The sequence below is a fragment of the Crinia signifera genome, chromosome 9 (genome assembly GCF_055691185.1).
Source record: "Crinia signifera chromosome 9, ASM5569118v1, whole genome shotgun sequence".
NCBI lineage: Eukaryota > Metazoa > Chordata > Amphibia > Anura > Myobatrachidae > Crinia > Crinia signifera.
The window spans coordinates 131,859,695-131,872,455 of NC_139225.1; the positions used below are offsets into that span (position 1 = coordinate 131,859,695).

At 50.9% G+C, this 12,761-nt stretch overlaps 1 protein-coding gene across 1 annotated transcript in view; it reads left to right on the forward strand.

Annotated features, from left to right (window-relative positions):
* Positions 1–12,761, forward strand: part of AXL (AXL receptor tyrosine kinase) — an 86,173-nt gene that overhangs the window by 32,563 nt on the left and 40,849 nt on the right. Inside the window, exon 5 of the mRNA XM_083159827.1 lies at positions 6,252–6,332. Coding sequence (XP_083015953.1) covers positions 6,252–6,332 — 81 coding nt within the window. The remainder of the gene's footprint in view (positions 1–6,251; positions 6,333–12,761) is intronic.

Below are 12,761 nucleotides of genomic sequence, written 5' to 3' on the forward strand. Positions count from 1 at the left end.
TATCCATCACAGCGCAGGCTGTACCCACAATGGAGAGATGTTAGCGGTTTGGGGCGCCCTGGGCGCTGCCATGAGTAACATCCGCGGGGGGGGGGGGGGCGGGTGCTGGTCTCAAGTGCTTTTCTTTGCCATCCCTTAACAAATAGGGTCATACCAGTTACAATAAATATTCCATGACCTTTAAACTTACGCAGTTGGTGTCTGTGCCTTATTTCTAGGCTCAAGAGTCAAGTAAAGGTATAGGCCAAGCAGCATAATTCACTTGGCGCCTTAACTACACAGACAAAGCTCAGTACATATGTTGTTTGTGGTTGAGGTGAAATCATTTCTTTGTTCCTAGAAACACCTATATTTGGTGCCATTGTACATATCTCAGACCCACAATGGGTATATACGGGTTGGGATCATTTGGTCTATTGCATTATGGTAGAAAGTCATTAGGTCGAATCCATTAGGTCGACATGCTAAAAGGTCGACATGATTCTAGGTCGACATGTGAAAAGGTCGACATGAGTCTAGGTCGAAAGGTCATTAGTTCGACAGGTCATTAGTTCGACAAGGTCATTAGTTCGACATTGTTTATGTCGACATTCACAAGGTCGACATGGGGTTTTTCACTGTTTTTTTACCTGAATGTCAACACAGTCAACATGGACACAGTTTAAAGTGCACTGCATCCCCTCGCATCGCTCGCTGCGCTCGCTATGCGTCGGGCACGGTGCCTCGCTACGCTCGGCACACTATTTTATTCTCCCACCATGCCCTAGTGGATGGTAGGGCATGAAATACCGCCTGTCGGCACATGTCGGCTCAAAAAACAGTGAAAAACTCCATGTCGACCTTGTGAATGTCGACATAGACAATGTCGAACTAATGCCTTGTTGAACTAATGACCTGTCGAACTAATGACCTTTCGAACTAGAATCATGTCGACCTTTTCCCATGTCGACCTAGAGTCATGTCGACCTTTTAGCATGTCGACCTAATGGATTCGACCTAATGACTTTCTACCATAATGCAGTAGACCAAATGACCGCATCCCGTATATACTGTACACATCCTTACATCATACAGCATTGCTTACTGCTGGTCCCAGCAAATGTACCCTGTTTCTATATATAGCATTTGAGCTAAGGTGACAGAAAAACGACACTGGGTCCCTGATTCCGTCTCACAGAGCAGCGGGGACAGGCTGTTCTCATTTGAGTCTTTTCATTTAATTTCCATAATCTTCAAGTCCTCCCTGCTGTGGGGGCTGACGCAGGGCATGACGTATTAGTTGTTTGCTTTGGAGTGTTTCAGTCATTAGATCATCTAATATAGAACAGTTAGACATACCAGTCTCTCTCTTCCAGGGAAGTCTTGGGTAATAACACTACTGCCCTGAGGGAGAACGTATATATGTAAGAAGCACCTACACTAATATCAGTTCAAAGAGCATTACAGGAAGGCTCCAGGATCTGTGCCAGTCTCTCCTCCACACAATAGACAGAATAGTTCATTCCCAGTATTAGTGGTGTACAGGGGCGGGCTGGGCCGGGGGTCAGAGTGCCATATGCCCCCCGGGCCGCTTTCCCACCCAGTGGCTGCGGGCCGCGCTGGATCAGCTCCTCCAGCCCTCCTGCGCTGGCCGCGGCTTCCAGAACACGGCCGCGGCTACAGGAAAATGGCCGCCGGCCTCCTGCACTGGAATGTCTATTTTCCAACTGGATTGTGTCAGTGCTTTTTGTTTATGGGCCGTGGGTAGCAGTTATTCGGCGTAGATCATTTTAGTTTTATATTTGCGGTTTTGGAATTTGGAAATCACTGGGGAAAGCTTATCACCCGCCACATGGTCATCCTGGATAGGTTGTAGTGTGTTAGCATAGTGTAGTAGTTGGGCTATAGAGAATAGACTTTGGGCGGGGAGTCCAAATTTAGTTTGGATGTGTTTACCAGATAGTAACTTGCCACCTGGGTCGAAGACCTGGCGGAACATCGGATTCGTAATCCCCGGGGTAAATAGTGGATTGCCCCATATGGTAAGCCATTTTGAGTTGCGTGGGTTGTGGTTTAGGGTATTGCATACCGACCACCAAGCTTCATATGTGTCTTTGAAAAGCAAATGAGTATATATTCAGGGGCGGGCTGGGCCGGGGGGCAGAGTGCCATATGCCCCCCGGGCCGCTTACCCACCCACTGGCTGCGGGCCGCGCTGGATCAGCTCCTCCAGCCCTCCTGCGCTGGCCGCGGCTTCCAGAACACGGCCGGGGCTACAGGAAAATGGCCGCCGGCCTCCTGCACTGAGGACGTCCTCAGTGCAGGAGGCCGGCGGCCATTTTCCTGTAGCTGCGGCCGTGTTCTGGAAGCCGCGGCCAGCGCAGGAGGGCTGGAGGAGCTGATCCAGCGCTGCCCGCAGCCAGTGGGTGGGTAAGCGCCCCCTCCCCGCAGCATATGTATTTCTGGCACTCTGTGGGGGCATATGTGCCTCTGGCACTCTGTGGGGGCATATGTGCCTCTGGCACTCTGTGGGGGCATATGTGCCTCTGGCACTCTGTGGGGGCATATGTGCTTCTGGCACTCTGTGGGGGCATATGTGCCTCTGGCACTCTGTGGGGGCATATGTGCCTCTGGCACTCTGTGGGGGCATATGTGCTTCTGGCACTCTGTGGGGGCATATGTGCCTCTGGCACTCTGTGGGGGCATATGTGCCTCTGGCACTCTGTGGGGGCATATGTGCCTCTGGCACTCTGGGGGCATATCTGGCACTGTGGGGGCATATGTGTATTTGGCACTGTGGCGGAATATCTGGCACTGTGGCGGCATATGTGTCTGGCACTGTGGGGGCATATGTGTATTTGGCACTGTGGGGGCATATGTGTATTTGGCACTGTGGCAGAATATCTGGCACTGTGAGGGCATATCTGGCACTGTGGGGGCACTGTGGGAGCATATGTGTATTTGACACTGTGGCGGAATATCTGGCACTGTGGCGGCATATGTGTCTGGCACTGTGGGGGCATATCTGGCACTGTGGGGGCATAAGTGTATTTGACACTGTGGCGGAATATCTGGCACTGTGGGGGCATATCTGGCACTGTGGGGGCATATTTGGCACTGTGGGGGCATATGTGTATTTGGCACTGTGGCGGAATATCTGGCACTGTGGGGGCATATCTGGCACTGTGGACATCACATTGTGAGGTGTAATGGGCATCATGGTATGGGGCGTAATGGGCATTACGGTGTGGAGAGCATTGGGTACTTGCCATCACAGTATGGGGTGTAATGGGCATCAAGGTGTGCGGCATAATGTGTAATTAGCATTACAGTGTGCGGTGTATTGAGTAATTAGCATCGCAGTTTTGGGCGTAATGTGTAACTGGCATCATGGTGTTCAGCATAATGTGTAATTGGCATTACAGCATGTGGCTTTATGTGTAATGGGTATTACAAGGTTCGCTAAAATGTGCAATCTGCAGGTAGACAATACAATCATGGTACAGGCCACTTCCCCTTATGATAGGCCACGCCCCTAATTTTCCTGCGCCCCTTCGGCGCGCAAAAGCATTCCGTCTGCCGTACAGTTGGCAGATTATGGGCCAGTGCTCTGGACTTGCCCCCTAGGCTAAAAGTTGCCAGCCAGCCCCTGGTGGTGTAGCTAGGTGCCACGTTGCCTGGAGCAAGGACATGTTTTGTGCCTGTTTTGTGCCTGCTCCTTACCCTGTGTCCCCTGTGCCTACTCCATACCCTGTGCCCCCTGTGCCTGCTTCTTACCCAGTTTCCCCCATGCCTGTCTCCGTGCCTCCCCCCATGTTTGCTCCCCCCCACCGCCGTGCCTGCTCCTTACCCAGTGCTCCGGGGATACAGCCAGTGGGCTATGAGGAGGGTGGGTGGCAGCAGCAGGAAGCAGAGGAGCCGGTGATCCAGCGGCAGAGGCAGCGCAGTAGCCGGGAGGTGACCCAGCTGGAACCAGCGATGCCACCGCCAATCAGTGGAGGGGAGAGGAGGGGACCATAGTAGCGCCCCACCCCTCCCTGCCCCCAGGTCGCAGTTTTTTGTGAACTCTGACCCTGGCCCCCCTGAAATGGACAGGCCCAGATAACGGGAGCAGACGGGGGAGCCGGGAGCTGGGAGAGGGCAGGGGAGAGGGCGAGCTGGCGGTGCAGGGACGGCTCCGGCGCCCGGAGCTCGTGCTTCACCGGCTCCGCCCCTGCTCAGTATTGGCTTAAATCCATTACAAACTTATAAATGCTGATTTATTTATTATTAGGAATCTTAAGCTACATTCAAACCTATTGTCAAATCTCCCTCTCTGTGGGGAAAACAGGTGCCGCCATGTTATCGGAGCTGTTCCCTAGTTACCTCATCTCCCTACACCCACTCATTGCATGTATGAGTCATAGAATCGACACTATGAAGGTTGACACACATTTGGTCGACAGGGCTTAGGTTCGCACATGAAACAGGTCGACACGGCTAAGGTCAACAGGGTTAGAGTCATAGAATCGACACTATGAAGACATTGGGTAGGTCGACAGTCAAAAGCTCAATGTGAGTTTTTTACGTTTTTGTCCCGAATTTCGACGTATGTCAACAATGACACCGTATTCGTGCACGGTGCTCCGCTATGCCCGGCACACATGCCGACCTTTTGACTGTCACCCTTCTCATTTTCAACCTGCCGATGCTGTCGACCGTAACCAAAAGTTTCTATGCAAACCATGATATATAGAAATACGGGCAACACTTCTGCTCATCCTGGGCGGAAATACATCTGGTCATAAGAGGCGCTATTACCGACAGCGAAAACACCACAAGGCATGATAATAAATATACGTGGTACATGTGATGGTACGGCAGGAGAACACATGACTGAACAATGTTCCTGGAAATTTGGGCAGAAGACATGATGAGATGTTACTACCTTATAAACTCTGCGTGTTATACATGACCGTCCTGTCTTATATCATGGCGCGAGGCTTCTTTACGAGCCTCTGCATCTGTCTGTCATTAGTGTGGTTGTTCGTATGTGTGCTGGATTTTATTATGTGTATTTTTACTTTTCAATACATTTGGAATCTATTTTTCCTAACACTGGAATGTGTTTAAAGCTCAATTAGCATTGTGATGCTTTCCTGATAAACCACACTTGCCAGTTTGACAGGTCATTAGGTTGACACAAGCATTAGGTCGACATGGTCTAAGTCGACAGTCAAAGGGTCAACATGGGGGTTTTCACTGTTTTTTGACCCGCATGTCGACACAGTTGACATGGACACAGGATTAAGTGCACCGCGTTCCCTCGCATGGCTTGCTGCACTCGCCATGCTTTGGGCACTATTTGATTCTCCCACCACGCCCTAGCTGTTGATAGGGCATGAAATACCACCTGTCTGCACATGTCGACTAAAAAAAAAAAACAGTGAAAAACCCCAAGTCGACCTTTTGACTGTTGACCTAGGCCATGTCAACCTAATGCTTGTGTCGACCGAATGGCCTGTCGATCTCGACCCATGTCGACCTAGACCAATGTCGACCTTGCAGTATGTCGACCTAGTGGTGTTGACCTAATGACTGTTGCTCATCAGCCAGGCCAGTCTCTGCAGATGTGATCTTGCCACAGAAAGTAAATGGAGTATTGTACTAGTAAGCCTCAGTACAAACTAAGGTGAACAACTGTGTGGCCTGTTGGCATCATCACCCACCTGCCACTAGCTATTTGCTGAGGGCCCGGGGGCGTGTCTTGCTGATACTGTTTGGGTCATAGCACACCTTATGACAGGTAGAGGATTTTTGGGAGAATTGGTAGCTATTGGGAGTCTCCTGGTCAATTTGGGGGAGTCATCAGCTATGACAAAAACAGGTGCATGTATTATTAATGAATGAATAATAGGTGTTCTTGTTTTAAGAATAATCAAAAATCAAGCTGTTCCTGTTAATAAAACTCTGGAGATATATAACCTTGGGTTGGGATTTAGGATTTTATTATTGTCAAGCAGACTTTAAAAGAGATACTGTAGCAATAATGTTTATTTGTCACTTTGTTCACGAAATACTGTAGCAATATTTTTTGTCACTTTGTTCAAGAGATACTTTTGCAATAAAGTTTATTTATTTGTCACTTTGTTCAAGAGAAAAAAAGTTATAGGAAAACCCTCTATGTGTGTGATTATACTAGCATTACCTTGGGTCCGGTTATTAATCAGTTTTTCCTGTATATAGAGGATCATTGCATTATAGTACACACTGTTTCCTATTCTCCCCTCTAGGTCTCAATAAGACCTCTATGTTTTCCTGTGAAGCTCATAATGGAAAGGGCGTCACCACATCGAGAACCGCAACAATTAAAGGTAACGTACAGTATACAGAGAAGGAAGATCTTCCATAGATTGTATGTGGGGGGATGTTATTGAGAAAGGACCTACTGTACAGTATCACAGGTCCTTCTGTTTCAGAACCCTGTGGGGTAGATGTAGGAAGGGAAAAGTGAGCCAGATGAGTGGAGCAACCAATCAGCACTGAAGTAACATCTATAATTTTCGTAATATAAAATTATACAGAGTAGCTGATTGGTTGCCATGGGCCACTTCTCCTCTGGCTCCTCCCTTATCACTGAATCATACATCTATCTCTCTGTCCTAGATCCAAATTAATTTGTATGACTATGTACATTGTTATTAGTGATCTTGTATTTTACGGTGTTTGCTGGATGGTTTCTGGTATTGTTACTAGGTAATGGTGGCATATTTTGCTATTATAATCCAGGATGGAAAGCCCCCACTCACTGGTGCTCAGTGCTCTAAAAAAAGTTGGTGTCATCCAATTGGATAATATCACCCGGTGCTGCCCGCAATTCCCTAGTGACACCACTGACTACCACTGACTACCCAGTGGCATAACAATAGCCCCGCAGACCCCGTGGTGGTGGGGAGGTGCTGAGAAAGTGTGGGCGCCAGGGGTCGGCAGGGCTATGGTTACGCCGCTGCAGTGTCTGTGGCCAGGGCTCACAGTTGTCTGTCGCATCTGTGTGGTCCCGGCTCTCCGTCTCCTCCTCGCTCCTGCTGCAGTGCTACTGAAAACAGACCCTCTTAAAATGGCTGCCCACATACAGAAGATAGTTTTTCAGGATGCTAGAGGAGGCCTCCTCTAGCATCCTGAAAAACAGTCTGCTATTAGGGGCAGCCATTTTGGGAGGGTCAGTTTTCATTAGGAGCAGTTCGAGGAGCGCCGGACCACGGCGCAGAGTAGACCAGCCAGGAATGCAGTGGTGGCACACACTGTACCCTATTGCATAGGGTACAGAGATGTTGTGGGTTGCATAGTCACGGAGGACGTACAATGCCAGTCCACACTGTGGATGCCCCTGGTATGCTCATCTGGGCCTCAGCGGTTTCAGGCGCTAACACAGGGAAGTTCAGCAGTTTAGCAGTGAACGCAGATGAACCTTATGCATGCTACTATAGAAGAGCAGGAGACCCTTTTGAGGCTATACAGAATGGTCACATAAATAGTGAAGACCCTAATTGGGCCCCATGCATGCACAGACAGTAAGGTGGGAGACTCGAGAAAGCCATGAAAATGTTGCAATGGGACCTTATGATGTCCTTTGTAAAGGGTAATCAGGCACTTTGTTGTACAGTGTGGGGGGAAATCAGACACTGTATTGTACAGTGTGGGGGAGAGCAGACCCTGTATTGTACAGTGTGTGGGGGAAGGGAGATCAGACCCTGTATTGTACAGTGTGGGGGGAAATCGGACCCTGTATTGTACAGTGTGGGGAGAGCAGACCCTGTATTGTACAGTGTGGGGAGAGCAGACCCTGTATTGTACAGTGTGGGGAAATCAGAACCTGTATTGTACAGTGTGGGGGAGAGCAGACCCTGGGGGAGATTCTCTAAGAATCTCCGTCCCCCTTCGCCTCTCTTCGCAATTATAATTATCGCATATGTTCTAACATATGCGATAATTATAGCAAAGGACAGCTCTTGCTGTCCTTTGCGGTGAGAGTCGCCGGGTCCCAGCAGGTCCCGGTGGCTCCCCCCTCCCTCACACACCCGGCGCTGCTGCTGCTGCGCCGGGCTCTCCTCCTCCCTGCACCCGGAAGAGGATCAGTGCAGGGAGGAGGAGGTCACAGGTCCGGGCAGCACAGCTCTGTGCTGCCCGGACGCAGGAGAGGGGGCGATGCGGGGCGGTGGGGGTCCGTGCGGGGTGGCGGGGGGGCGTTGCGGGGCAGCGGTGGGATGCGGTAGAAGTCTATTGGCTTCTATGGGGCATCGCCAGATTTTTCTGGCGATGCCCCCCGCCGCGGTAACCCGGTGGGGGATGCTTACAGCATCCCAAAATGCGGTAAAAACCCGATAACAGACCCTGTATTGTACAGTGTGGGCAGAAATCAGACCCTGTATTGTACAGTGTGGGGGAGATCAGACCCTGTATTGTACAGTGTGGGGGAGATCAGACCCTGTATTGTACAGTGTGGGGGGAGATCAGACCCTGTATTGTACAGTGTGGGGGGATCAGACCCTGTATTGTACAGTGTGGGGGAGATCAGACCCTGTATCGTACAGTGTGTGGGGAGATGAGACCCTGTATTGTACAGTGTGGAGGAGATCAGTCCCTGTATTGTACAGTGTGGGGGAGATCAGACCCTGTATTGTACAGTGTGGGGGGAGATCAGACCCTGTATTGTACAGTGTGGGGGAGATCAGACCCTGTATTGTACAGTGTGGGGGAGATCAGACCCTGTATTGTACAGTGTGGGGGGAGATCAGACCCTGTATTGTACAGTGTAGAGGAGATCAGACCCTGTATTGTACAGTGTGGGGGGATCAGACCCTGTATTGTACAGTGTGGGGGAGATCAGACCCTGTATTGTACAGTGTAGAGGAGATCAGACCCTGTATTGTACAGTGTGTGGGGAGATGAGACCCTGTATTGTACAGTGTGGAGGAGATCAGTCCCTGTATTGTACAGTGTGGGGGGAGAGCAGACCCTGTATTGTACAGTGTGGGGGGATCCGACCCTGTATTGAACAGTGTGAGGGGGGATCAGACCCTGTATTGTACAGTGTGGGGGAGATGAGACCCTGTATTGTACAGTGTGGGGGAGATCAGACCCTGTATTGTACAGTGTGGGGGGAGATGAGACTCTGTATTGTACAGTGTGGGGGAGATCAGACCCAGTATTGTACAGTGTGGGGGAGATCAGACTCTGTATTGTACAGTGTGGGGGGAGATCAGACCCTGTATTGTACAGTGTGGGGGGGGATCAGACCCTGTATTGTACAGTGTGGGGGGATCAGACCCTGTATTGTACAGTGTGGGGGATCAGACCCTGTATTGTACAGTGTGGGGGGATTAGACCCTGTATTGTACAGTGTGGGGAGATCAGACCCTGTATTGTACAGTGTGGGGGGGAGATCAGACCCTGTATTGTACAGTGTATGGGGGATCAGACCCTGTATTGTACAGTGTGGGGAGATCAGACCCTGTATTGTACAGTGTGAGGGGGGATCAGACCCTGTATTGTACAGTGTGTGGGGAGATCAGACCCTGTATTGTACAGTGTGGGGGAGATCAGACCCAGTATTGTACAGTGTGGGGGAGATCAGACCCAGTATTGTACAGTGTGGGGGAGATCAGACCCAGTATTGTACAGTGTGGGGGGAGATCAGACCCTGTATTGTACAGTGTGGGGGGGGATCAGACCCTGTATTGTACAGTGTGGGGGGATCAGACCCTGTATTGTACAGTGTGAGGGGGGATCAGACCCTGTATTGTACAGTGTGAGGGGGGATCAGACCCTGTATTGTACAGTGTGGGGGGGATCAGACCCTGTATTGTACAGTGTGGGGGGATCAGACCCTGTATTGTACAGTGTGGGTAGATCAGACCCTGTATTGTACAGTGTGGGGGGGGAGATCAGACCCTGTATTGTACAGTGTGGGGGGGATCAGACCCTGTATTGTACAGTGTGGGGGGATCAGACCCTGTATTGTACAGTGTGGGGAGATCAGACCCTGTATTGTACAGTGTGAGGGGGGATCAGACCCTGTATTGTACAGTGTGTGGGGAGATCAGACCCTGTATTGTACAGTGTGGGGGAGATCAGACCCTGTATTGTACAGTGTGAGGGGGGGATCAGACCCTGTATTGTACAGTGTGTGTGGCGGGGATCAGACCCTGTATTGTACAGTGTGGGGAGATCAGACCCTGTATTGTACAGTGTGGGGGAGATCAGACCCTGTATTGTACAGTGTGGGGGGAGATCAGACCCTGTATTGTACAGTGTGGGGGGAGATCAGACCCTGTATTGTACAGTGTGGGGGAGATCAGACCCTGTCTTGTACAGTGTGGGGGAGATCAGACCCTGTATTGTACAGTGTGGGGGAGATCAGACCCTGTATTGTACAGTGTGAGGGGGGGGGGATCAGACCCTGTATTGTACAGTGTGTGTGGCAGGGATCAGACCCTGTATTGTACAGTGTGGGGGAGATCAGACCCTGTATTGTACAGTGTGGGGAGATCAGACCCTGTATTGTACAGTGTGGGGGGGAGATCAGACCCTGTATTGTACAGTGTGGGGGGGATCAGACCCTGTATTGTACAGTGTGGGGAGATCAGACCCTGTATTGTACAGTGTGAGGGGGGATCAGACCCTGTATTGCACAGTGTGTGGGGAGATCAGACCCTGTATTGTACAGTGTGGGGGAGATCAGACCCAGTATTGTACAGTGTGGGGGAGATCAGACCCAGTATTGTACAGTGTGGGGGAGATCAGACCCAGTATTGTACAGTGTGGGGGGAGATCAGACCCTGTATTGTACAGTGTGGGGGGGGGATCAGACCCTGTATTGTACAGTGTGGGGGGATCAGACCCTGTATTGTACATTGTGAGGGGGGATCAGACCCTGTATTGTACAGTGTGAGGGGGGATCAGACCCTGTATTGTACAGTGTGAGGGGGGATCAGACCCTGTATTGTACAGTGTGGGGGGGATCAGACCCTGTATTGTACAGTGTGGGGGGATCAGACCCTGTATTGTACAGTGTGGGGAGATCAGACCCTGTATTGTACAGTGTGGGGGGGGGGGATCAGACCCTGTATTGTACAGTGTGGGGGGGATCAGACCCTGTATTGTACAGTGTGGGGGGATCAGACCCTGTATTGTACAGTGTGGGGAGATCAGACCCTGTATTGTACAGTGTGAGGGGGGATCAGACCCTGTATTGTACAGTGTGTGGGGAGATCAGACCCTGTATTGTACAGTGTGGGGGAGATCAGACCCTATATTGTACAGTGTGAGGGGGGGATCAGACCCTGTATTGTACAGTGTGTGTGGCGGGGATCAGACCCTGTATTGTACAGTGTGGGGAGATCAGACCCTGTATTGTACAGTGTGGGGGAGATCAGACCCTGTATTGTACAGTGTGGGGGGAGATCAGACCCTGTATTGTACAGTGTGGGGGGAGATCAGACCCTGTATTGTACAGTGTGGGGGAGATCAGACCCTGTCTTGTACAGTGTGGGGGAGATCAGACCCTGTATTGTACAGTGTGGGGGAGATCAGACCCTGTGTTGTACAGTGTGGGGGGAGATCAGACCCAGTATTGTACAGTGTGGGGGAGATGGGGTACAACGTACAACTTAATCTATGTTATAGAATGTGGGGTAGGTAAGATATTGTACTGAACACAGTTGGACAGTCAGATAATGATTATATATCTATGTTATACGGTAAGGTGTAGGCTTAAAGACCGTTAAATGAACCTAAGACCTGCGGTCACACTAATCATTCCCACCTGTCTCCTGAGTGGGTGACACATTAGAGTGGAAGTTTCCTGCAGGAGGAATGTGGCTGATTCACTTGTTTAGATCCAGCGTGGCCTGACTCAGTGCCCACTAACCTCGCTGGCATCTGGGGGAGGACATAGCGGGAGGCTGCTGGCTTTATGTTAACTGCTTCATTGCGGCTGCCATGTAATTCATCATAATTCCCTCCCAATCTAATATTCTTCTTCTGTGTCATACAATCCTGCAGCAGACTGCTGTTAGCTGCTACCGATATTGGGGCTGATTTATAACTCCAAGCAAATCCAGCTGCTGGGTGCAGAATGTGTACCTGAGAAACCATTATGTACTGCAGCAGGGATGGGGGGATATACGGTATATACACACGACCCTGAGGGGACTACACAATGTACAGTTAGAGTTAGAACAGGGATGCTGACTTACTGGCTGCCCTCTCAGTGAGGGGCGGAGCCACTGACAGGATAGGGTGGGGATGGTCGGTCGGCAGATGATCATTGTGGGGGCGTGGCCAATGTAATTGCGTCCTCGCTCCCCCGTCATGCAATGCAGGCATTACACAGCAGGGGATGGGGGGCGCAGGGGGCTTGCCTACCTTTCTGGGGGGCCGGGAGGTTGACCCGATTTCCGGGGCCCAGGGTATTCACTGATAGGCCCCAGTGATTTAGGACCCCTTCCACTTTTTTATAGGAAATGGGGCCTGTCCCAAACCCTCATTAAAAGTTAATGCCGCCAGGCAGTCAGTAGTATCAGCTATTGACTAACCCGGCAGCTGCAGGATTTCTGCTCTGTTTCTGTGCGGACGGTGGGCACTGGGCAGGCACGTCGCTTCCTCGCAATACGTTGTGACGGCACACGCCGGACCGGCCGACACTATCCCCCGGAGGGCCCTTAAAGTCCAGTCCAACACCGGCTGTTTCTCTTCCTTGGGTCAGTTTACTGGGCACGCGCCAGTTCTCACTACTCTCACAA